The sequence below is a fragment of the Rhinopithecus roxellana genome, chromosome 6, assembly GCF_007565055.1.
Source record: "Rhinopithecus roxellana isolate Shanxi Qingling chromosome 6, ASM756505v1, whole genome shotgun sequence".
Taxonomy (NCBI): domain Eukaryota; kingdom Metazoa; phylum Chordata; class Mammalia; order Primates; family Cercopithecidae; genus Rhinopithecus; species Rhinopithecus roxellana.
Genome location: NC_044554.1, coordinates 98,431,544 through 98,455,567, shown reverse-complemented (window position 1 = coordinate 98,455,567; position 24,024 = coordinate 98,431,544). Strand labels below are relative to the sequence as shown.

The following is a 24,024-nucleotide window of genomic DNA, read 5'->3' as shown; positions in this document are numbered from 1 at the left end:
TCTCCATTACTTTGACCTATTTAGAAAAGTTTTAAGTGGTTAGCCATTCAGGTTCAGTTTAAATTGTAAGGTCTAGCTCCAGCCAATGGAGACAAGACACAGTAGCAAGGAAAAGCTGTGTAAAGAATAAAAATTGCTTTCCTCCTTTATTCAGGTCTGCCCTCGCCATTGTTCCACCTGCAAGGAGCACCCTTTCTGCAGAAAGTAAAATTACCTTACTGAGAAAACTTCTTTGTCTAAATGCTGATTTTTCCTTGTGGTACTGGGGAACAAGCATTCTGTTTCTGAATAAACATTTTACTTATAACATGGAGGTTGCAGTGGGCCAAGATCACACCACTGCACTCCAGCCTGGGTAACAGAGTGAGACTCCATTTCAACAAAACAAAACAAAACCAAAAACAAAGACTGGTTCTTGGCTTCCCGTGGCAAAGGCCTTGGCCACCTCATTTTGGTCATTAACACCATACATGCAGCCACTGGTCTTTTGTTCCTCACCGAGGGGGACAGGAGTTCTGTGTGAGGAGGTGGCCGGAAGGATTGGAGGATGGATAATTGGAGCTTGGAAGCAGAGGCGTGGTGGGTTTAATCCACACTGACAACTGCCTGATGGACTTCTGGGTGGCAGAAATGGGCTGGGAGATGCTGTTTTCCCTCCATGTCACTGTCATCTCCCCTCCTACTCACCACCACCCCATCTCTGGTCTCTAGCGTGCGAGTGGTCCCTGCCTTCACATTGCTCCTACTTCACGTGCACCTGCAGCTCAGGCATTGCTGGGAATCTGACTAGAAAATGCAGAATCTGGGCTGGGTGCTGTGGCCCACGCCTGTAATCCCAGCACTTTGGGAGGCCGAGGCGGGAAGATTACTTGAAGTTAAGAGTTCCAGACCAGCTTAGCCAACATGGAGAAACCCCATCTCTACTAAAAATACAAAAATTAGCTGGGTGTGGTGGTGGTGCACATGTAGTCCCAGCTACTCGGGAGGCTGAGGCAGGAGAATTGCTTGAACCTGGGACACAGAGGTTGCAGTGAGTTGACATTGTACCACTGCACTCCAGCCTGGGCGACAGAGCAAGACTCCGTCTCAAAAAAAAAAAAAAAAAAAAAAAATTAAATTTAATTTAAAAAAGCAGAATCTGGGCCCAGCAGGGGGCTCCAGGGTCAATGAGACTCCCCCACCAACCAGCCCTTGGTGGATTGTGAGCAGCCTTGGCCACTGTGTCACCATCCTACTCAGCTCCTGGGACGCCCTGTTCTTGCCATCCATAAGCTCTTCAGCCTGTCTGCTCCGGCAGCTGCCTAAGACGCCCATCCCACCCTCCCTGCTGGTTGAAATCCTGCCCAGCCCGCAGAGCCAGAGCATATGCCATCTCCTCCTCCTCCTCTTCCCTCCTCCTAGAGATCTTGATAGGGGCAGGCCTCCTTGACGCTCTGCCAAGACATGAAGTAACTCTGCCCTCCTCTGGAGTCCCACAGTACTTCCTCTGCATTTTTCTTGTGGATTCTCAGTACCTGACTCATCTCTAAGCCCTGGAAGGCAGGGGCAGGCCTAGAGGGTGAATAGCCCAGGGACAGCCGGAATCTCCAGGCCCCTTCATCATCATCTGAAAGAATTTAGGATATTCTAGGTTCCAGGTCCTCCCTTTAGGATGCTAGAGCTGAACTTCTGAGATGGAGCCAGAAATGGGCCTCTTCTTTTTTTTTTTTTTGAGATCGGTCTCGCTCTGTCTCCCAGGCTGGAGTGCAGTGGTGCAATCACAGGTCACAGCAACCTCGAGCTCCTGGGCTCAAGCAGTCCTCCCACCCCAGTGGGAGTATCCTGAGCAAACTCTCTGCGGGGTTCTTAAGGGGTAGCCCTTGGTTTATATAGAGAGGTAGTGACCACCCTCAACCGAGACACAACCTGACCTAGCTTGAGTCCCAGGTCCTGTCAGGGTTGTTGCAAGGATCCCATAAAGTGGTAAATGCACCCCAAATACAGCCAGCATAGTGCTCTGCACACAGAACCACCAGGAGGAAACAGCGCTAAAGTACCATGCTCAGAGTCCTGCTCTCTACAGCAGTGAAAACCAAAACCACGGAGTTATCCACCCTCAAGGTTATCCAGCTGTGAAAAGAATGGCGGGGCACAGTGGCTCATGCCCATAATCCCAACACTTTGGGAGGCCGAGGCGGGAGGACTGATCAAGGCCAGGAGGACCAGCCTGGGAAACAGCAAGTCGCCCCCCCCCCGTCCCCCTGTCCCCAATCTCTACAAAAAATGATAAAATTAGCCGAATGTGGTGGCAGGCGCCCATAGTCCCAGCTACTGGGGAGGCTGAGGTGGGATTATCGCTTGAGCCCAGGGGTCGGAGGCTGCGGTGAGGCATGATCACATGACTGCACTCCAGCCTGGGCGACAGAGACCCTATCTCTATAGAAAAATTTAGAAAAGTGACAAGGGCAAATACACACAGTGAAAGGATGCGGGGGTGGGGGCAGCTCATCTCCAAAAATGGCCACCAAAGGGTCAGGTCTCCCACAGCCACACCCTCGTGTGGTTCCTGCCCACGTCGGTGGGGGCCTTATGACTTGCTCTAATCTAGAGAACGCAGTGCAAGCAAAGCTGGGCCAGTTCTCAGCCCAAGCCTTAGAGCCTGGCAGCTTCTGCTTTTGCCTATGGGAACCAAGTCATCAAGGAACCTGTGGACCTTGCTATAGAGGCCCCGTGAAGGAGAGGCCCAACACTTCAGGGAACAGGCCAGCTGTCCGGGCATCTCCCAAACCCCAGCCTCATGTGCTCTAATCCAGCCAAGCCTCCAGAGACTGCAGTGGGAGCTGTGGGCACAGAACCACCCAGCTGAGCCCTGACAACCCCCAGGGTCAGGAGATACGAACAGAAATAGCCTAAAAGCCACCAGACTGGACAGGGCTGGGATTGTTACAGTAGCAGATAACCTGAAGAGCAGGCTTCCTTCTCTCAAACTATGAAATATGCAAGAGAAGACAAATATTACCAGTGGTTCCTTTCCCGCTTTATTTTTTAGCTGCTTTTTGGGTTTTACACAATGAACATGTATTACTTGTAGAAGAAAACAATGTGATCCTTTATGATAAAACCCATTTCAGCTTTAGTTTTTTTGAAAAAAAAAAAAAAAAAAAAAAAGCTGTTGTGGGCAGATGAACATCGAAGTCCTGGGCACACCTCTAGCCCTCTCTCTTCCACTGAAGGCCACTGCCTGTTGCTAGAAAGTTCCTTCCCAGGTATGCAGCTTTCAGTTTCCACTTCAGAGGCCGCAGCGTCTGCGGAATGGACTGCCCCCACACTAAAGGGAGTCAAATCTCTTTAATTCCCCAATCCTCAGTAAGACGAAGTCCCTTCTTTAGGCCACTGATGGAAAACCTGGAACCCCCTTTTGATGGCGGCACGGCGTCCTCAGCCTTGACACAGCAGCTGGGGTTTGGGCTGTCCACGCGCTCCCCCACCCTGGTGTCCCCACAGCTCTGGCCATGGGCTGTCTCTGCCACTAAACATCAGGGCTCGGTCAGAAGATGAAATCCCAAGGGGACAGAGGTCAGCAGAGGAAGCTCAAAGAGAAAGGTGCTGTTTGCTTAGCCAGAAAACGGCTGCCCGGCGTTCACCACTGAACTATGACCCTGTGGGGGTGAACCACCCCCGAGAGGAATCAGGCCCCGGCGATGCAAGGGTGCCAACAGGAGGGACAGGAGGAGCACTGTACAGGTAAACTGTGAATACTGTGTCCAATTCCACAAATTAACATTTTAGACTTTCTTGAAGCTACTGATGAAAGCGTCACGCTTCAGTCTAACAGTTAACCATCATCTAATTCTGATTAGTAATGAAGAGGTGGCAGACACTCTACAGTCAGCTCTCACAGGGAAGAAAGCACAGCACTGACAGAAGGGACCTTGAAAAATAAAATCAAGGACGGCTTTTATTGATGTGTCCATCGAGCCACCCACAATTTGGAAGGCATGATGATGTTAATACAGTAATCATCACCAAAGCAAATTAAAATACAAAGGTTATCTGCAACAGCTTTGCAGTGACATGATGCCTTTATAAATTAAGGAAACTGGCCGCCCGTCATGGCGGCTCACTTCAGGGTCTTCACGAAATCTTCCCCCTTCTTGATGGAGGCCTTCAGCTCGGGAATGGCATCCAAGATCATCTTCTCCTCAAAAGAAGAGACTTGGCCAATGCCCAGGTTCTTCTCGATGCCCTTTTTCTGAGGGACAGAGGGAGATGGGAACATGTTAAAATGAAGTTCCCAGGAAAGCGCTTGTTACAGAAACCCCGACCTGTCGCTTCATCAGCCCTACCGAGGAGTCTATCTACACTTGCGGGTTCTGGGTGCCTTGCTGGGGGCACCTTGCTGACCGGGTGGGTGGGACTGAGCTGCGGTCGGGAGTGTGAGGCTCAGAGTCAGAGGGTGCCAGGCAGGGGTCCCAGCACTGTCACTGCCTAGAAAAGTACCCTGGACAATGACTGACCTTCCAAATGTGTTTCCTTAGCTATAAAACAAGCACCATCTACCTCGGTGCACACGAGGACAGTGCGACAAGCACCCAGACACCAGGCACTCAATCATCAGGAACACTTCACCGTATTCTCCCCAACAGAGCCTGTTTCTGGGTTCTTGTCTCTCCCCCCAAGGTTGGTAAAGGACTGAAAACATTGTCACAGTCACCTGAATCAGGTGTCACTAAGTAGGTAAATGTCTGACACTGGCAAAAACAACAGGTGTCTCTGCCATCGTCTCACCTCCAGAAACTGAGCAGTTTGGCAACAGCCTCAGTCCTCACCTCAACTCAATCCCCTCCTACTGCCTCCCCTGGCTCGAGGGCCTGTGAGAGCTGGGTGCGTCTCACCTGCAGGCCCCGCCACACCCACACCTCCACCGACACGGGGACAGAACTACACTGTCGAGTGCCTGTCTCTCACCAAGGCCTGCGACCACAGCTGAAGGATCTTTCCGCATTGGAGCATCTCTGAGAAAGGCCCTGGGGTGGCCCAAAGAGTCATGATACTTTCTGGTCACATGATGAAGGCAACCACACATCTGCCTGATTTCTGCCCACAGGTGAGAAATGGAAACTTGGCTTGAGGGCGTATGAGTGAGACCTAAGGGTTTCTGTTTGCTGAAGACTCAGGCTGTCTGGACAGGGCACACTCTGGAAGAGGAATTGGGCCTAGCAGCCCCCGCAGTCAGAACAAGACTAAGAAGGAGCAACAGGGAGGCGTTCAGGCAGGGTGGGGAGGCCTCCCTGGGCTGCCTGGAGATGGAGTGTCTCATCAGTCAACATTCCTGTAGCTGCTGGGCACCCGCTGTCAAACTGCAGGGAAGGAGACCCACTTGCTGGGAGGTTCGCCCTTCACAGTCCATGATCCTCCCAGTTCTTCTTTCTTGGGTGTGCGTCCACCCTTGAAAACCCCAGCGCTTGCCAGGCAGGGACACGAGGTTACTGCACAAAGGGCTTGGGAGAGCTCCTGAGGCTTAAGCAGAGGGAACGCTCCTTCTTCCACAGTCAGAAGGACCCATGCCCGGATACGTACCCCAAGCAGCAGTGGTGTGGAGAAGTAGGTACATTCCGTTTCCTGTGACTTAACGAAGGAACATTCCACAACACCTTCCTTTCCATTCATTGCATCCACAAGGGAGAAGACGAAGCGGGCGCCGGCATACGCCATGGAGAGGGTGGCGGAGCCTAGGGGTACACAGGCAGGTCAGCCAGGCTGGCGCCACACCGTGATGCCCAGGTGAGTCGTCCCGCCAGCCAAGAAACCTGCACACCTTCCAGCCTGACAGTCGAGAATTTCAGTCAGCACTCCTAATTTCTTTTTACTTGTACATGAATGGTGTGGAATTGGCTCTGCCATCCTCAAAAATGACTCTTAACCCCACAAAGCAGGCTGAGCTGCCCTCTCACACAGGGATTTTCCACCAGGCAACTGCAAGTCAACACTGAAAAGGACCGTCCGTGCCCAGGGACAAGCAGCATTTCTCCCCAACCCTGAGCTCTTGCAGGGCCTCCCTGGCACCCAGCCCCGGGGCTGCCTAAGACTCTACCTGCTCCGGCTTTAGCCTTGACCACCTCCGTGCCGGCCTCCTGGATCCGCCCAGTGAGCGCCGTCAGCTGGTCCTGGGGAAAGTCCACCTTGGGGGTGCACTGCAAGCCAAGCGTGGGGTCAGTGAGTGGCTTCCGGCCCATGACTCCAGACCCACCGCCTCCTGCTCCCCCTACTCCCGACCTCTCCTCTCCCTCCCATCACCAAGGCATGGGAAAGGTTTTCTATAAAGAAGAAAAAGAAAACCTTGATAGAAAAATGACACACTACTCTGGGTACAATGCCTGTGGGGTAGCCCTGCTCCACAAGGAGCAGCAAAAAAATAATAATAAAAAGATTAAAAAAACAAGACAAAGTCAAATCAACTCTGTTGGGAAGTGTGGTGAGTCCCCTACTCATTTGTTTTTTGAGGCCAGGGTCTTGCTCTGTCGCCCAGGCTTGAGTGGTGCAGTGGTGCATCATGGCTCACTCCAGCCTCAACCTCCCAGGCTCAAGCAATCCTCCCGCTTCGGCCTCCCAAATGCTGGGATTACAAGTATGAGCCACTGTGTCCAGCCCTGGACTCATTTTTGAAAAAAGCACCTTGCCCGCTCCAGCCTAACCAGTAACCCAGTGAGGTTCCCAACAGTGGTTCTCCTTGCGTACTGGAGCCGGGGGGGCCCTGAGCAGCTTCCGCTCCAGGACTGACACCACCCTGCAGCAGAGGGGCGGGGCTGCCTACAACAGGAGCCATTCCAAAACCCTGCGCACGGTCAGGTCTTCTCCAGTCTGCCTGGACTGCCTCAGAGCAGGGCCTAGTAAAGCGGTTCCTGACCTTGAAGCCTCTCACAAGGTCACATGCGTGTACCTGAGAGATCAGGGGGATGATGGTCTTCCCGGCATGGCCACCAATGACAGGGACGTTGACTCGAGCTGGATCCAAACCCTGGTGAACAAAGTGTGAAGCTGGATGAGTTAACAAGCTCTTTCAGTATGAAACATGTCACAGCCATCCACAGCCGCAACACTGGAAAAGCCCCGAGAACACAGGGTGGAAGAGTGAGCTGGGAGGAGGCCCTGTCCAGCCCCTGCTGCACTTGCATCTCCTGCCATTGTGCCCCAAAAGGCTGAGCATGAGCGCCAGCAGGTGCCGTGAGGGCTCGCCGCCATCTGGCAAGACCACCACAGGTTCTTCCTTCACAGTGAGCATTTGTGCCCACTGGGGATGGGCACAGGAGGATGCTGCCCCCTGCGGAGGCCCCTCGCTGGGCCTGGCATCCTCTTTCCCAGAGCCGGCTCCACTCCCCAGGCACAAACCCAGACTCCTCTCCACACAGAACAATCCAAGTTCCCTTTTCTTCAGGCCCCACGGAGCAAAATTCAAACCCATTCCAGGGCACCCAGGGGTGAGAAGTCTGGCACCTCAAACAGTGATCGGGACAAAAAGAACAAACTGACTCTATGGGTCCAAACACCACAGTTCAAGGCTGCCTCATTTCTTAACCTGGAGGTACCACGCCCCCAAGGATCTGTGAACCAGGTTTTTGTTTTGTTTTGTTAGACAGGTTCTCTTTTTAGACAGGTTCCTTTTAGATAGGTTCTCTATCTCCCAGGCTGGAGTGTAATGGCACAATCTTGGCTGGCTGCAACCTCGCCTCCTGGACTCAATGATCCTCCCACCTCAGCCTCTGAAGCAGCACACATCTCCACACCCAACTTATGTTTTTTAGATGTTTTGTAGAGATGGGGTGTTGCCATGTTGCCCAGGCTGGTCCTGAACTCCTAGGCTCAAGTCATCCTCCTGCGTTGGCTTCCCAAAGTGCTGGGATTCCAGGCATGCACCACTGCACCCGGCTGAACCAAGTATTTCTTAAAATAGACAATAACCTGGTGGGAGTAATGGTAGGGAGGGAACAACCACCTGCCCCGATGGCCATGGTCGCTCAAGAGCCCAGCCCTAGGTTGGGAAATGAGGCTGGCCAGGGAGAGGGAGGATCAGTCTCACGCACGGGCAAAGCAGGATCAGCTTCATGGAGCTGTGGACCAAAGACCTGAGAGGTTGAGCGTGGCTGTGTGTAAGCACACAGGTGCAGGCACTGTGTGGTCACCAGGGACACGGGGCTGAAGGGACACAGCACTGCTTTCCAGAGGCCTGTCCTCGAATACAAGACTCCTAGAAATGGATGTTCCAGTGGTGCGTGCTAAGACAGGGGACAGGGCAGCTCTGCAGCAAAAGGGAACGTGGCACTGGCCTGGGAGGTCCTGGAGTCATGTTGAAAGGGAATATGGCAGGTGAGAGGATGAGGGAGGAACCAGCCATTGGAAGTTTTAGGATTGATATGCATTCTTGATACGATACAGGAAATTTCCAGAAGGTCAGGTAGCCGGGGGTAATGACAGTCCACTTCACTGTTGGAGGCGGGGGCTAGGGGATCTCACAAGGGCCAAGGTACCCTGTCCCCAACTCTTAACAGTGAAGCTTCAAGGCTGAGACAGGACTGCCTAACAGGACTTTCTGTGAGGACAGAGGAGCCATATGTGGCCACGGAGCATCTTAAATGTGGTGTGGAAGAGGGATACAATTTTAATGTTATTTAACCATAAATAGCCACATGTAGCTAGTGGCAGCTGTGGTGCAGGGCAGGACTAGGGCCTGGGGTATGCCCAGCCCTGAGAGCCCACGAGAATGAACTCTGTTGCCTCCAGGACACCAGGGGCTGTGCCTCTGGAGGTGGGAGGTGGTACCCTGCCTGGTGTGTCCACTTCCGGACTGTGGCAATCCCAGGGGAACTCTGTACATACCTGTGTTCACCTGCTCACTCAAACTGTCTTTTTTTCTTTTTTTTTAAGAGACAGGGTTTTGCTCTGTCACCCAGGCCGGAGTGCAGTGGTGCAATCACAGCTCACTGCAGTCTCAAGTGGCCCTCCCACCTCAGCCTCCCAAAGTGCTGGGATGACAGGCATAAGCCACCGTGCTCGGCTTAAACTGTCTCTCGGATTCAAGTCTCTCTCCCATTCCATGGAACTCCAAGGCCTGGGGCCATGCCTTTCGAACCTCTCTGACCCCCACACCTGTAACAGAGCCCCAGCACCAGGCCCTCAGGAACATGCTGCCATGTCTGCACCTCTAACTCCTCAGAAGCAGATGTGCCTGGCACTTAGGAGTAAAATGGAGGCCGAGGGTGCTATGTGTGCACTTCCCACCACGCCACGCGCATAACCTCAAATCTGCCATCAGAATGAAAAGGGCTGAAGCTCAAGAGGAATCCTTTTTGGGGCCAAAGAAAGTGGTTCTGCAGGCTCCACAATGGAAGCGAGTCAAAAGCAGGCTGTGCAAGGCACTGAGGACTCCAGGCCTGGCACTGCCACCAAATCAAGCTGACCTCAAGCCACACCCAGCAGCTCAGTCTCAGTCCAGCAGCCCAAGGGGCCAGGCACCTGGCCAGGCCAGGACTCTCCAGGGTAAGGTACCACAGGCAACCCAAAAAAGTCAGTGCCAGGGACCAGGGCCAACAACAATTCTGATACTTTGGGACTTCCGTCACTTTCCTCAGTTCTTCATGTTTGTTAATTTTCCCACCCTTTACCTAGTGGCCAGCAGATTAATCCTCTTAGGACCAGTTTTCAGCTACAAAGGGGAGAAAGGGGAGGACTGGGGGAGCCCCGTCCAAGTCTAGCCACTGAGAAGCCCAGAGAAGGTTGTGAACCCACAGTGCTCTTGGCGAGAAGGAAGACAGCGAGAGCCGGGAGACAGACGCTGGCCAGAGTTGACGCCTGTTGGGGCCAGGTGCCTGGACCCCACAGGAAACACGGGGGCTGTTTCCACCAAGAGAGTGAACTCTCAACACATTGAAAACCCCCAAGTGACATGTGACCTGGGCAGGCCCTGGTGTCTTCCATGCCCATAAATGAGCACGGGTGGCGGGAGAAGTTCAGAAAGGTCACCTGAGCAACCCTCACGCCGCCCTTACCTTCAGCTCTGCAACAAAGGTGTTGGCTCTGACGATGTCCAGGGTCGTCACGCCGAAGATCTTGCTGGGGTTGTACACTCCGTGCTTCTTGAAAACTTCTGCTGTGATGGGGATGGTGGAGTTAACCTAGGACATCCAAAAGACAGGCGTGGCTTGCCCTGGGTTCCAAGAGCAGGGCCAAGCCACAGAAGGAAAAGGGCTTTTCGTCAGACCTTCCCAAAGGTCTAACTAGTCCAAAGACGCCACATTAACCTGCCCTGTCTGATAACTGTGTACTGGCAAGCCACCCACCACAAAGGACAGGCCACACCACGTGAACAAAGAAACCCTTGACTGTAGAGGATGCTTCGTCCGTTGGTGGCCGTTCAAGCTATCAGCTGAAATGTGTGATGATGCCTTCACAGGTCACCTTCCGCGCGGCCGGGACTCACAGCTGCAGGGCCACTCCTGACGGGAGGGCGGCGCACAGTGGCTGTGCGCTCCAAGGAAGCAGGTCCACGGGCAGCTTGTTCCCTCTGTGCTACGACCCTGGCCAGGTCATCCTAACTCCCCGGGACCCAGTTTTTTCTTCTGTAAGCGGGGGAAATGACGACCTCATGAAGTCGTTGTAAAGACTAAAAGACTTCATGCAGGGCGAGTGCTGAACACATCACCCGGCACGCCGGAAGATGACCTAACGGCAAGGTTTGTATCAGGCAATGGTTAGCTCACCAACAAAGGGAACAGCAGCTCTCTACTTGTGACCCACCACTCTGAGGAGGGTGAGCTTCTGGGGAAGGCAGGACCCTTAGAGGCCAGGAGCACGAGCTCTGCATGCCTGCTGGCATCCACACCTCTCAGTGACATCACGGTCCCTGCCCCTTCACCTCCATTGATCCTCATCCTCAGACACCAGGACCCAGGCTCCGCCGGGAAGGAGCAGTGAGGGGGCTTCTGTTAAACGAGCACAAGGCCCAGCAGGTCAAGCTGGGGAACCACGGCTGCCCTCAGTGAGGGCGTGGGACTCAACACTTCTGAGAGTAAGCAGCTACCTGCAAAATCCTGTGAGTTGGGCCTGGGGGGCTGTGTGTGTCTACGACTGTGAGTGAAGGGACGGGGACGACGGGCCCAGGAATGGAAATCCTGAGGAGAATGCAGACAGTCCCACCTTATCCATGGTTTCACTTTCTGCTGTGTTAATTACCAGCAGTCAACTGAGGTCTGAAATTACTACATGGAAAATTTCAGAAATAAGTAACTCATGGGTTTTAAACCGGCTGGGCACAGTGGCTCATGCCTGTAATCCCCACACTCTGGGAGGCCAAGGCAAGAGGATCACCTGAGGCTGGGAGTTTGAGACCAGCCTGGCCAACATGGCGAAACCCCGTCTCTACTAAAAATACAAAAATTAGCTGGGCATCGTGGCGTGTACCTGTAATCCCAGCTACTCAGGAGGCTGAAGCAGGAGAATCGCTTGAACCCGGGAGGCAGAGGTTGCAGTGAGCCAAGGTCGCGCCACTGCACTCCGACCTGGGTGACAGAGCCAAAAAAAAAAAAAAAAAAAAAAAAACACCAAAAACAAACAAAAAAACCTGCATGCCATTTTGAGTAGCAGGATGAACTCTGGCTCCATCCCGCCCAGGACAGGGGTCAACCCTTTGCCCAGCATACTCATGCGTCTACACCACCTGTCCCTGAGTCACTTAGGAGCCATCTTGGTAATCGGAGCAGCTGTTGAGAGATCACAATGCTTGTGTTCCAGTTGCCTTATTTTACTTTATAACGGCCCCAAAGCGCAAGAGTAGTGATGCTGGCGATTTGGAGAAACCAGAGAAATCATTAAGTACTTCCCTTAAGCGAGAAGGCAAAAGTTCCTGACTAAAAGGAAAGAAATCACTTTCATTATAGTCTCTTGTAATGATTGTTTTACCACTAGTTGTTGTTGTTAATCTCTTACTGTGCCTAGTTTATGAATTAACTTATCATAGGTGCGTATGCCTAGGAAAACACATGGTATATACAGGGCTCAGTACTCGCCAGTTTCAGGCACCTGCTGGGCTCTTGGAACACACTGCCCCAGATAAGTAGGAGCTACTGTGACAAAAAGGGAATCAACAGGCCACCACAATCATGGCTGAAAGGAGCCTTGAGAATGGACTTCTCTTCAGTGAGGAAACTAAAGCAGAGAGAGATGGGATCTGCCCAAAGCTCGCGGCTGTGACAACGCTCCCAATGCTCATTCAGTTCATGCTGGAAGGGGTCCTTAGGAAACGCACGGACGGGCCTCTGCTTAGTGCACCCGACCTCTCCATCTCAGCCCCTTCATCTGTGTACCCCCCGACCCCCCCAGCACATCAGCAGCCTCTGCTGCAAATCATGAGCCTTCCACGCACTGTCAGCGCCTAAGCGCCTGCCACAGCTGCAAGGGCCGGGCGCTGCCACACTCACCGGATTGGCAATGATGCAGATCATGGCTTCTGGGCAGTGCTGGGCACAGGCAGCGGCCAGGGTGGCCACAATTGTGGCATTGGTGTTAAACAGGTCATCCCGGGTCATGCCTGGAAATGATCCAATATGAGATGTTAACAGAGAACACCACAAATTTCCAGACAGGCGGAATGTGCTGAGCATCAGCTGTTACAGGAAATTTAGCCACTCAAGGTCCCCATTTCAAGTCAGTCTCTCTTGCAGGGTAAACGATCCAGCACGATGAGCGCCAGAAGCGAGGTCTGTGTGGGTGGAGCAGGGGAGGACATCTGAGAAGGACCATCGAGGTTTAATAAGAACCCCCAAGGTAGTGTGGGGCTGAGGAGAGGGAACGGCGTCTGTGCACCGAGGCACAGGGAAATGGCAAGATGACTTTGATCCTAGGCCAAGAAAGAGATGTGACCTTTACCCCACAGGCAACAGGAGCTGGTGGCATTTTTCCTACGAAAAAGCAACCAGATTAAACCCATTTTTAATAGAAAATGGGTTTAATCCCCACATCTTCAAGTGGGGAGGTACCAGACAAGGCTTTCAAACACAAACCTGGTTTTCTGGGGACACCGGCCGGAATAACTACCACATCACAACCTTTTAGGCAGTCAGGCAGCTGTTCAGGTCCGAGGTAGCCTAGAACAAACACCCCAAAAGAGAAATGTCACCACTTCTGATTCAGAGAGGCCTGGAAAGTTCAGCCCTGGCCTTAATGCCAACTAATGGCCTCGAGAAAGGCTAGAAGCCCCACCTGTAACATGACTTCCTTCTGTTAATGACTACTGCCCTGCGAGATGACAATCCCTGTGGCAGGAACCCTCCCCTTCTACCCTGCTTTCCCCAGCCTCTCCTTGCCCAGGCACCAGCTAGAATGGGTCAAGCCTTCCAGGTTTCCACAAAAGCGAACTGAGCCACTGCTTGTCTTCAGTCACTCTTGGCCTCCAGTCAGAATGAGGAGCTGCTCATTCCCCACCACCATCCTGATGAAAACTCTTTTTTTTTTTGAGATGGAGTCTTGCTCTGTCACCCAGGCTGGAGTGCAGTGGTACGATCTTGGCTCACTGCAACCTCCACCTCCCGGCTTCAAGTGATTCTCCTGTTTCAGCCTCCCAAGTAGCTGGGATTACAGGCGTGCACCACCACATTTGGTTAACTTTTGTATTTTTAGTAGAGAAGGGGTTTCACCAGGTTGGCCAGGCTGGTTTTGAACTCCTGAACTCAAGTGATCCACCCACTTTGGCCTCCCAAAGTACTGGGGTTACAGGTGTGAGCCACTGTGTTGGCCCAAACTCCTTGATCAGAAGGCAATGAAGGCCAGGAAAGGAAACGTCCTGTGCTGACAGACTCTAAATATTACTATTTCATTTACTCCTATCATCTGAAGGAAAAAGTATGTTTTCAAAGATTTCAGGGAAATTTGCTAAAATATCCAAAATCTGCTTTGATCTTGACTTTTTCCTTAATGCAGGAGCCTTCTTAACCCAAATATACAGCCCAAAAGAAAATGGGCAACCCGTTCAAAGAACTCTGGAAGGTGCATGAACATAAAATTTGCCAGGCAGCCTCCCCAGTTGGTTACACCAACTTAAGACTCATGTAAACGCCATCAGACATGGTATCCTCATATGCTGTTGGAGGGGAAAGAAATCAGTAGAACCTTTCTGGAAAGCAATTTGAAACTTTATAGTAAATGCTTTGAAATACTCATACCTACTAATTCTGTGTTTAGAACTCTAAGAGTTAAACAAGATATAAAGATAAAGATACGTACTGTAGCTTATATTAATATATTTATATTTACAGAAGCAAACAGGAAACAGTCAATGGTCAACAGCAGAGCTATCATAAACGGTAAAATACAGCTTTAAAAATAATTTTATCGGCCGGGCGCGGTGGCTCAAGCCTGTAATCCCAGCACTTTGGGAGGCCGAGACGGGCGGATCACGAGGTCAGGAGATTGAGACCATCCTGGCTAACACGGTGAAACCCCGTCTCTACTAAAAAATACAAAAAGCTAGCCGGGCGAGGTGGCGGGCGCCTGTAGTCCCAGCTACTCGGGAGGCTGAGGCAGGAGAATGGCGTAAACCCGGGAGGCGGAGCTTGCAGTGAGCTGAGATCCGGCCACTGCACTCCAGCCCGGGCAACAGAGCAAGACTCCGTCTCAAAAAAAAAAAATAAATAAAATACTTTTATCAAGAACTTGGGCTGGGCACAGTTGCTCATGCCTGTAATTCCAGCACTTTGGGAGGCCGAGGTGGGTGGATCACTTGAGGTCAGCAGTTCTAGACCAGTCTGGCCAACATGGTGAAACCCCATCTCTACTAAAAACACAAAAAGTAGCCAGGCATGGTGGCACGCGCCTGTGCTCCCAGCTACTCGCGAGGCTGAGGTAGGAGAATCACTTGAACCCAGGATGGGGAGGTTGCAGTAAGCCAAGATTGTGCTACTGTATTCCATCTGGGAGACAGAGCAAGACACTCTGTCTCAAAAAAAAAAAAAAAAAAAAAAAAAAAAGAATTTGGTGATATGCAAAAATGTTGATATATTGTGAAGGTTAAATAAACAGCATATATAAATATATATATTTATGGATGATATTATTTTTGAGACAGGGTCTCACTCTCTCACCTAGGCTGAAGTGCAGTGGTGCAATCGGGGCTCACTGTAGCCTCAACCTCCTGGGCTCAAGTAATCCTCCCACCTTAGCCTCCCAAGTAGCTGGGACGACAGGTGCGCACTATCACACCCAGCTAGTTGCTGTACTTTTTGTTGAGATAGGGGTCTCGCCATGTTGCCTGGACTGGTCTTGAACTCCTGGACTCAAGCAATCCTCCCGACTTGGCCTTCCAAAGTGCTGGGATTACAGGCATGAGCCGCTGCACTGAGTCCAGTGAATCGTTTCCCGACAACATTTACTGAATATCCGACACTGCCTTCCATGGACGGGCAGGTTTCCCAAAGAGGCCGTGATTTTTGAGAAGCTGGCAAGACAACGCTGGGGTGCGAGGGGGAAGGCAGCCCGCAGCTGGGACCACCACTTTACTGTCCCCAAATTCTCATCACAGGTTGCCGACACTTCCCTCTTCCCCATCTTCATACAACTTTTCAAATTAGAAAAAGTAGAAAATGGGATGATTAGGGTACCTCACATTTCTAAAAGACACTGCTATTTCAATTTTTATAGATCCAAGTCCAACGGGGTGTAATCACTTGTAAAAGTTAAATTTAAAACAGAGAAACCCCAGGTCTCTAAACACTTAGTTTCATCTAAGAATCTTACTGAAAACTCAGATCCTGGCCTACTGGGGACAGGAGGCAAGTCTCCAGGGTCAAGCGCCCAGTACCTTTCACGACGGCTTTGGTCTCGATGTGGCTCAGATCTGCGGCCACCCCGGGTGTGTGCGCGATATCATAGAGGGTCAGGCGGCTCACCAAGGGGCTGTTCTTCAGGAGAAGTGAAAGCGGTTGCCCGATGCCTCCAGAGGCCCCTAGCACGGCTACTTTAGCATTGTTCTAAAAAAAGGCACAGAGAAAGGACTCTTAGGACGAAATGAGCATGAAAAGGATTCACATGGTATCCTGTAAAAATACTGCACTCGGCCTCCTTTTACTGCAGTTGCCAAAGCCAGATACAATCATTGTATTTGTATCGGTCTCATTCTGGAAGAATTCAGGACCTTCATTCCAAAGGTCCACTTTCGGGCCAGGCGCGGTGGCTCACGCCTGTAATCCCAGCACTTTGGGAGGCCGAGACGGGTGGATCACGAGGTCAGCAGATCGAGACCATCCTGGCTAACACGGTGAAACCCCATCTCTACTAAAAATACAAAAATTAGCCGGGCGTGGTGGCGGGCATCTGTAGTCCCAGATACACAGGAGGCTGAGGCAGGAGAATGGCGTGAACTCGGGAAGCGGAGCCTGCAGTGAGTGGAGATCGCACCACTGCACTCCAGCCTGGGCGACAGAGCAAGACTCCTGTCTCAAAAAAAAAAAAAAAAAAAACACAAAAAACAAAGGTCCACTTTCAAATGGGAAGAATTTATGTCTGTAGAGGCTGTGATACTCGGGGCACTTCAAAACCCTCCTGAAAGATGAGGAACAAGCTGGACTCCATCAGGCAGCTGGACTGGTAATAGCAGCCTTACCTCCAACCTGCAGCTTTACAAACTATGAACACACTGAGTGCCTAGCAACAGGCCTCCCGGTAGCTGAGGCTGCAGGAAGATCCCTGCTGGCTCTGGAGGAGACAGGTGATGAGATGCATTGGGGCAGAGAGAACACTGTCATAGAAGCCCCTTGTGCAAGAGGGCAGACAAGGGTGTGGCGATCAACTTCCTGCAGGGGTGGGGAATCAGGGAAGGTTCATCCAGGCAGCAAACTTGTGGCTGGAGCCTCAGGCAGGATGAGCAGCTGCCTAACAAGAGGGGGAAGGGGTTACGTACATGGGGAAAGGCTCCAACCCTTCTAGGTGAGTCAGATCTGTCATCTTGGGCTCCAGTATCTCATACCGTTTCTCCAGCCTAGGTGTGTATCAGAGCCACCTGCTGAGCTAATGAAGCCCACCCAGGACTAGGGTCCTGGAAGCAGGATGGGGCTTAGGCCTTGGCATTTTTGCCATTTTTCCCAGATGATTTTGATATCAAACAGTTTGAGAATCACTGTTTCATACCAGGCTAATCAGAAGAACAGGCAGCAAAGTAGCAGCTGGCCCTGGGCATTTCAGCTTGGAAGAGTTAGGAAAGTGATGGGGTGAAAGTGACCTGGCCCCACATCCGGCAATCGCTCCTGTGAGCCCCGCAATTGGCAATCACTCCTGTTATTCAAAGGCACTCTTACCCTCTATGTCTCACTCGAGGTCTGACCAAAATTCCAGCCACCCCCAGGGAGCTTGTTTCTGATCTAAAACCACAAATGAGAAGCAGAGCCGATTCCTGGCAGGCAGGCAGCTGCCGGTGGGGGAAGAGGCAAACCAAGTGGCAGACACGGGAACTCCCGGCACCATGTGCGGTCATCTGGGATCTGACAGCATCACTGCACAGTCTCCTACAGTAGCTGAGGCCAGCTAATAACAGGCTTTGGTTATCAGAAACCAAAACCAAACAAACCAAAATCCGAACCAATACGCTTACACAGTGCGTTTCTGCTCCGGAAATTAAACTGTGGAAGCGCACACAACCCACATTTGAATTCAAACAGGTTTCTGAGTTTCAAGTTGGTGCTTTAAAGGTGAACCCCTGGCTGCCTGGAAACTTGAACCTGTCAGACCAGCTCAGAACCTGAGGTCGGGCAGCCTCATCCACTTCTGGATCTTCAACTCTCACTCCCACATCTTGTGTGAGTCTTAGGGACTCCCAAATCCCAGCTCTGCATTCCCAGCTCTGTTAGGCACTCCATGGGTTCCACAAACTCATTTGTCCATTGATCCTGCCCCCCTACCTCCATCCCTGGTCCCAAATGGCACTTGTGTTCACTAAACGTAAACTTTTAGAACCATCTTCTGCCGCCTCCTTCTTATCAGAGACATCAAATCAGGACATGCAGAACTTGGCAGCTCAACCACCCTCCCGACCCACTCCTCCTCCTCATTCTATTCCATTATCTAACTTAGGTACTCAGCGACACCTCCAAAGCACTGTTCCCCAAAATCAAAGTTATAATCATTTCACTCTCGTGCTCAAATATCTAGCTGGCATGGTGGTGTGCACCTGTAGTCCCAGCTACTCAGAAGGCTGTGGGAGGATCACTTGAGCCCAGGAGCTGAGGCTACCATGAGCCATGCTGGTGCCATTGCACTCCAGCCTGGGCAACAGAGCAGGATTCCATCTCTTTAAAAAATATCTTCTGGGCTGGGCACAGTGGCTCACACCTGTAATCCCAGAACTTTGGGAGGCTGAGGTGAGTGGATCACCTGAGGTCAGGAGTTCGAGACCAGCCTGGCCAACACGGCAAAATCCCATCTCTACTAAAAATACAAAAATTAGCTGGGCATGGTGGTGCACGCCTGTAATCCCAGCTACTCAGGAGGCTGAGACGGGAGAATTGCTTGAACCCAGGAGGCGGAGGTTGCAGTCAGCGGAGATTGTGCCACTGCACTCCAGCCTGGGCGACAGAGCAAGATTCTCCCTCAAAAAAAAAAAAAAAAAAAAAAAAATCTTCCAAAGCTTTCATGCCTCCAGCATTCAGCCAGGGCAGTGGTTTCATAGCGGAGTGCCCAAGACAATCCCACCAGGGTGGAGGATGAAGATGCTGCAATGAGCATTTTTTTTTTTTTTGAGATGGAGTCTCGCTCTGTCATCCAGGCTGGAGTGCAGTGGAGTCATCTTGGCTCACTGCAAGCTCTGCCTCCCGGGTTCACACCATTCTCCTGCCTTAGCTGCCCGAGTAGCTGGGACTACAGGCGCCCGCCACCGTGCCCGGCTAATTTTTTGTATTTTTAGTAGAGACGGGGTTTCACCGTGTTAGCCAAGATGGTCTCGATCTCCTGAACTTGTGATCCGCCCACCTCGGCCTCCCAAAGTGCTGGGATTACAGGCGTGAGCCACCGCGCCCGGCCGTATCTTTTCTTTTTGAGATAGGGTCTCCCTCTGTCGTCCGGGCTGGAGTGCAGTGGTGCGATCTTGGCTCAGTGCAACCTCTGCCTTTTTGGTTCAAGCCATCCTCCCCACCTTAGCTGTAGCTGGGGCTAGAGGTGTGCACCACCATGCCCGGCTAATTTTTGTTTTTTTGTTTATAGAAATGAAGTTTTGCCACATTGCCCAGATTGGTCTCAAACTTCTGAGCTCAAGTGATCCTCCCACCACAGTCTCCAAAGTGCAGGGATTGCAGGTGTGAGCCACCAAGCCCGGCCTGTCTCTATCTTTATCTAACAAAGAATTAATCTCTACCAAGAAATGGACTGACCTGCGCCCTCACTAGGGCACTTAAATGGATCAGTCCCACGTGTACATAAGGTGTAAGGTGAACACAACATGGGGGACGGAGGGGAAGAGGACTGTTTCACTGGTTTCTTTGCTTTCACTGTGTCAAGGTGATGTCACTGTTTGTATATTACAGGACGTCATCAGCTTAAGTTAATATTTACAAAACCATGATCCTTAAGTAGTGTAATCTTTACCATGCTTTGCAATGAGATGAAAATCTTTGGTGGTCCAGAGGTTAGATCATGATCTCCTTGTCAAAGAGCTGTCTTCCAGACCCGCTGACCTTTCCTGGGTGGCAGAGTGGCTACCAACAGCACACTGCTTGGCAACTGTGTTGCAAATGGACATACAGTAACACCGTCTTTATCTGTAAGTTTTTTTTTTTTTTTTGAGGCGGAGTCTTGCTCTGTCACCCAGGCTGGAGTGCAGTGGCCGGATCTCAGCTCACTGCAAGCTCCACCTCCCGGGTTCCCGCCATTCTCCTGCCTCAGCCTCCCAAGTAGCTGGGACTACAGGCGCCTGCCACCTTGCCCGGCTAGTTTTTTTTTGTATTTTTAGTAGAGACGGGGTTTCACTGTGTTCGCCAGGATGGTCTCGATCACCTGACCTTGTGATCCGCCCGTCTTGGCCTCCCAAAGTGCTGGGATTACAGGCTTGAGCCACCGCGCCCGGCCCAATATCTGTAAGTTTTAACACCTTATAATGTGTTATGTTTGTTTTAAAATTTTGACTTGAGTTTATATTGTAATGTATATATTAGTACATATATGTATCAGTAAATATATTGGAGCTATGTGCTTTCTACATTTTTACTGTTAAAGATACAGGATCCAGCTGGGTGCAGTGGGTCACACCTGTAATCCCAGCACTTTGGGAGGCTGAGGCAGGCGCATCACCTGAGGTTGGGAGTTTGAGACCAGTGTGACCAACATGGAGAAACCCTGTCTCTACTAAAAATACAAAATTAGCCAGGCGTGGTAGTGCATGCCTGTAATCCCAGCTACTCGGGAGACTGAGGCAGGAGAATGGCTTGAACCCAGGAAGCAGAGGTGAGTCGAGATCGCACCACTGCACTCCAGCCTGGGCAACAACAGCAGAACTCCGTCTCAAAAAAAAAAACAACCAAAAAAAAACAAGATCCAAAGTCTGGAGACCACTGCAACATGGGCTCAAGTCCATCTTTCTGCTTTCATCAGCTGCCCTCTCAACAACGTCGCTTGTATGACCAACAGGCATTTTAAATTGAACATATCTAAAACTCAGCTCCCGGCTGGGCGCGGTGGCTCACACCTGTAATCCCAGCACTTTGGGAGGCCGAGGTGAGTGGATCACTTGAGGTTAGGAGTTTGAGACCAACCTGGCCAACATGGTGAAACCCCATCTCTACTAAAAATACAAAAAAAATTAGTTGGGCATGGTGGCAGCACCTGTAATCCGAGCTATGGGGAGCCTGAGGTGAAAGAATCACTTGAGCTCAGGAAGCAGAGACTGCAGTGAGCCGAGATCACATCACTGGGTGACAGAGCGAGACTCTGTCTCAATCAATCAATCAATCAATAAAACTGAGCTCCTGATATCTTCCCCCTGCCTAAACCCACTCTCTTCTGTAAGTCTTGCCTATCTATTTCAGCCCAACTCCATGGCCCAAAACCTTGGCGTCATCCATGACCCCTTATCCAATCACACATCTGTAAACTCTTCTGGTACCATCAACAAATACCCAGAATGCAACCATTTCTTTTTTTTTTTTTTTTTTTTGAGACGGAGTCTCACTCTGTCACCCAGGCTGGAGTGCAGTGGCCAGATCTCAGCTCACTGCAAGCTCCGCCTCCCGGGTTTACGCCATTCTCCTGCCTCAGCCTCCTGAGTAGCTGGGACTACAGGCGCCCGCCACCTCGCCCGGCTAGTTTTTTTTTTTGTACTTTTTAGCAGAGATGGGGTTTCACCGCGTTAGGCAGGATGGTCTCGATCTCCTGACCTCGTGATCCGCCCGTCTCGGCCTCCCAAAGTGCTGGGATTACAGGCTTGAGCCACTGCGCCCGGCCGCAACCATTTCTTACCACCTGCACCTAGATGATCACAATGAACTCCTAATTCACCTTTTTCTCGCTTCTAAGACTATCTTGTTAATTGGAAGGAAGAGCAAGTCATTACGCAGCTGAAAACCCTCAAATGGCTACCCTATTTCCGAGAAAAAACGAAAATTTTACAAGGCCTGTTCTGTTACCTCCACTGGTTTCTCTTAACTACCCTAGCCTCATGTTCTCAAACCTTAGAGGCATGCTCCATCCTTCTCCAAGGGCTCTCAGCTATGTCCTGAGACGTATCCAGTACCTGGAATACTCTTTCCATATGATGTGATCTCTGCTTCCTTCGGACTTTTACTCAAACATCTCATTCTGGGTGAGGCCTACACTGGCTGATGTAAAATTGCTACCCTTGGCTGGGAGTGGTGGCCCATGCCTGTAATCCCAGCACTTTGGGAGGCCAAGGAGGAGACCAGCCTGGCCAGAGGCAGGAGGATCACTTGAGCCCAGGAGTTAGTTGCAGTGAGCCAAGATGGTACCCACTGCACTCCAGCCTAGAAGACAGAGTGAGACTCTGTCGGGACCATCCTGGCCAACATGGTGAAACCCCGTCTCTACTAAAAATACAAAAATTAGCTGCGTGTGGTGCGCCTGTAGTCCCAACTACTCGGGAGGCTGAGGTAGCAGAATCTCTTGAACCTGGGAGGCAGAGGTTACAGTGAGCCGAGATCATGCCACTGCATTCCAGTCTGGCAACAGAGAGACTTTGCCTCAAAAATAAATAAATAAATAAATAAAATTGGTACCCTCTTCCCTAACACAAGCACCCTACAATCCCCATTTTTCCTGTATGTTCATCACTATTTTAAGATACCTTATAGTGGGGCAATAAGTGAAGTATCTAGTAATTGCCATGAGAGCAGGGACGTTTGTGTTTTGTTCACCGATGTAGTTCCAGTACCTAGCTTAATAAATATGTCGCATATCTGAAGGTCCTACCAAAACTCAACCTCTCCGGGACATCATTCTTCCCTGTCCTACCTTTGGTCGGCTGCCCCTCCCCCACACCTCATCGCCTCCTGTTCTCTCACTCACTTATTCCCTAAGACCTTCATCGCCTCCACCTGTCCTAAGTTTACTCGTTTCTGTCCCATCTCAAGTACCACTTCTCACTTAATTTGGTATCCCCTGCAGCACCCAGCATAGTTGTTGGCAAGCACAGGAACTTAATGGACTTATCTGTATACAGCTGGGCCCCCACTTTACCGCAACTCAAAAGCATTTGGTACATTCAACTTACGATGGGGTTGCGTGTGGGAAGCCAATGCGAGCTGAAAATATACAAAGTTAAACTCGCCTTTTGACTTAGGATATTATCAACTTGCGATGGGTACGGGAAGCAGCCATCAACCCAGGAGCATTTGTATTTATTTTTCAAATGAACTGGATGTACAGGAAACCGGAGGAGAGAACTTCAATGATAAATTTGGATTCCCCTTTAAAATTATGTCCCTCCTGGGTGTCGTAATTAAAAGGCAATGCGGGCACCTCCCGGGTTCTCAAACTTAGGTTTAATTAGATTCACTTGGTAAAAATGCGGAAACCCTGGTCTTATGCTTCTTCAATGAGCCCAGGCCTGTTTTTTATTAGCTTTCCGGTGATTCTGACACACAGCAGAGTTTAAGAACCACCGTTCTAGAAGATGGCTAAAAATAGCCTAGGCTTAAGTGGTCGCTGGCCAAGTCAAGCACTGTGTTAAGACACCTGGCGGTAGGCTCAGTCCGCCCACAGCAGAAGAGATCCTCCAAAAAGGTTAAGAGGAAGCCGTCTTCAGGTCAGAAGCGCTGAATTCTAATCCTCTGGCCAAATGACTGTGTAGCCCTGGCCCAGTTCTCTAGCCTCGGTTTGTCCATACTATGGAGTCAGAAATTACACGATTTCTTTTATTCACGCACAACTCACACGGATGCTGCAAGAAGGAGATTAGCTATATCAAAGCAATGGAAAACTGCAGAAAAAAACGTAAGTTTACTTTCAGATCCAGAGCCCCGGTTTCCTAACCTTGAAGGCGTGCAGGCCGAGAGCAGGTCCTCTGGGGAATCTGGGAGACCTGGGGGGAGCCCTGCCAAATAAATGAACCGGCCCTGGAGCGGGACTACCTCGCCCCCTTCTCCCCGGCTTTCTCCCTCGCATCTCCAGGCCAGTGTCAGGGCCTGCCCTGGGCGCCACAATCTCCAGCCAGTGCCGGGCAGCCCTGCGGTCCAAGCTGGCCTGGAGAGGGTCAGAGCTGCTCGCGAACCGGGGACGCACTTGGCCCGGGCCGGGGGGGGCGGTGCTCAGCCTGCAAGCCGCCCCTCGTCGGGCCTACCTGGGCCGAGGTGCTGAAGCTGCGGCGGAGAGCAGCGCTGGCAGGCCGGGCGAGGGCGGAAAGCATGGCTGGAGCGGGAGGGGTGCCGACGGGCAGACACAGGAGCTGCTGACAGGCAAGTGACTCAAACGACCTCCACATTCCGCAGCGCTCCCGGCTCTGCTCCGTAGGGCCTCGCGAGAGTGACCGGACTTCCGGTCGCGCTCGCCTCCGGGATCTCGTGAGATCAC

General features: G+C 51.4%; 1 protein-coding gene and 1 long non-coding RNA gene across 2 annotated transcripts; both read right to left on the bottom strand.

Annotated features, from left to right (window-relative positions):
• Window positions 1–2,994: 2,994 nt before the first annotated feature.
• Window positions 2,995–23,990, bottom strand: MDH2 (malate dehydrogenase 2). The gene is made up of 9 exons (XM_010387435.2): window positions 23,795–23,990; window positions 15,824–15,992; window positions 13,032–13,115; window positions 12,450–12,559; window positions 10,023–10,148; window positions 6,920–6,997; window positions 6,074–6,173; window positions 5,560–5,711; window positions 2,995–4,231 (listed from the first exon to the last, which is right to left on the bottom strand). Exons 1-9 carry the CDS (start codon window positions 23,933–23,935, stop codon window positions 4,100–4,102), a joined length of 1,092 nt encoding a protein of 363 aa, XP_010385737.1. The 5' UTR covers window positions 23,936–23,990; the 3' UTR covers window positions 2,995–4,099.
• LOC115898291 lies at window positions 22,980–23,783 on the bottom strand. The gene is made up of 2 exons (XR_004058009.1): window positions 23,488–23,783; window positions 22,980–23,395 (listed from the first exon to the last, which is right to left on the bottom strand). It is a non-coding gene; the product is annotated as an uncharacterized LOC115898291 (long non-coding RNA).
• Window positions 23,991–24,024: the final 34 nt, after the last annotated feature.

Bases quoted from the DNA above. Each gene is read 5' to 3' on its own strand.
- MDH2 (XM_010387435.2), bottom strand. From the start codon at position 23,935: ATGTGGAGGTCGTTTGAGTCACTTGCCTGTCAGCAGCTCCTGTGTCTG. The intron at 13,116-15,823 runs GTACTGGGCGCT...TGTTTGTTCTAG, and splicing joins GACCAAAGCCGTCGTGAAAG to GCTACCTCGGACCTGAACAG. The intron at 4,232-5,559 runs GTACGTATCCGG...TCTGTCCCTCAG, and splicing joins CCACACCACTGCTGCTTGGG to AAAAAGGGCATCGAGAAGAA.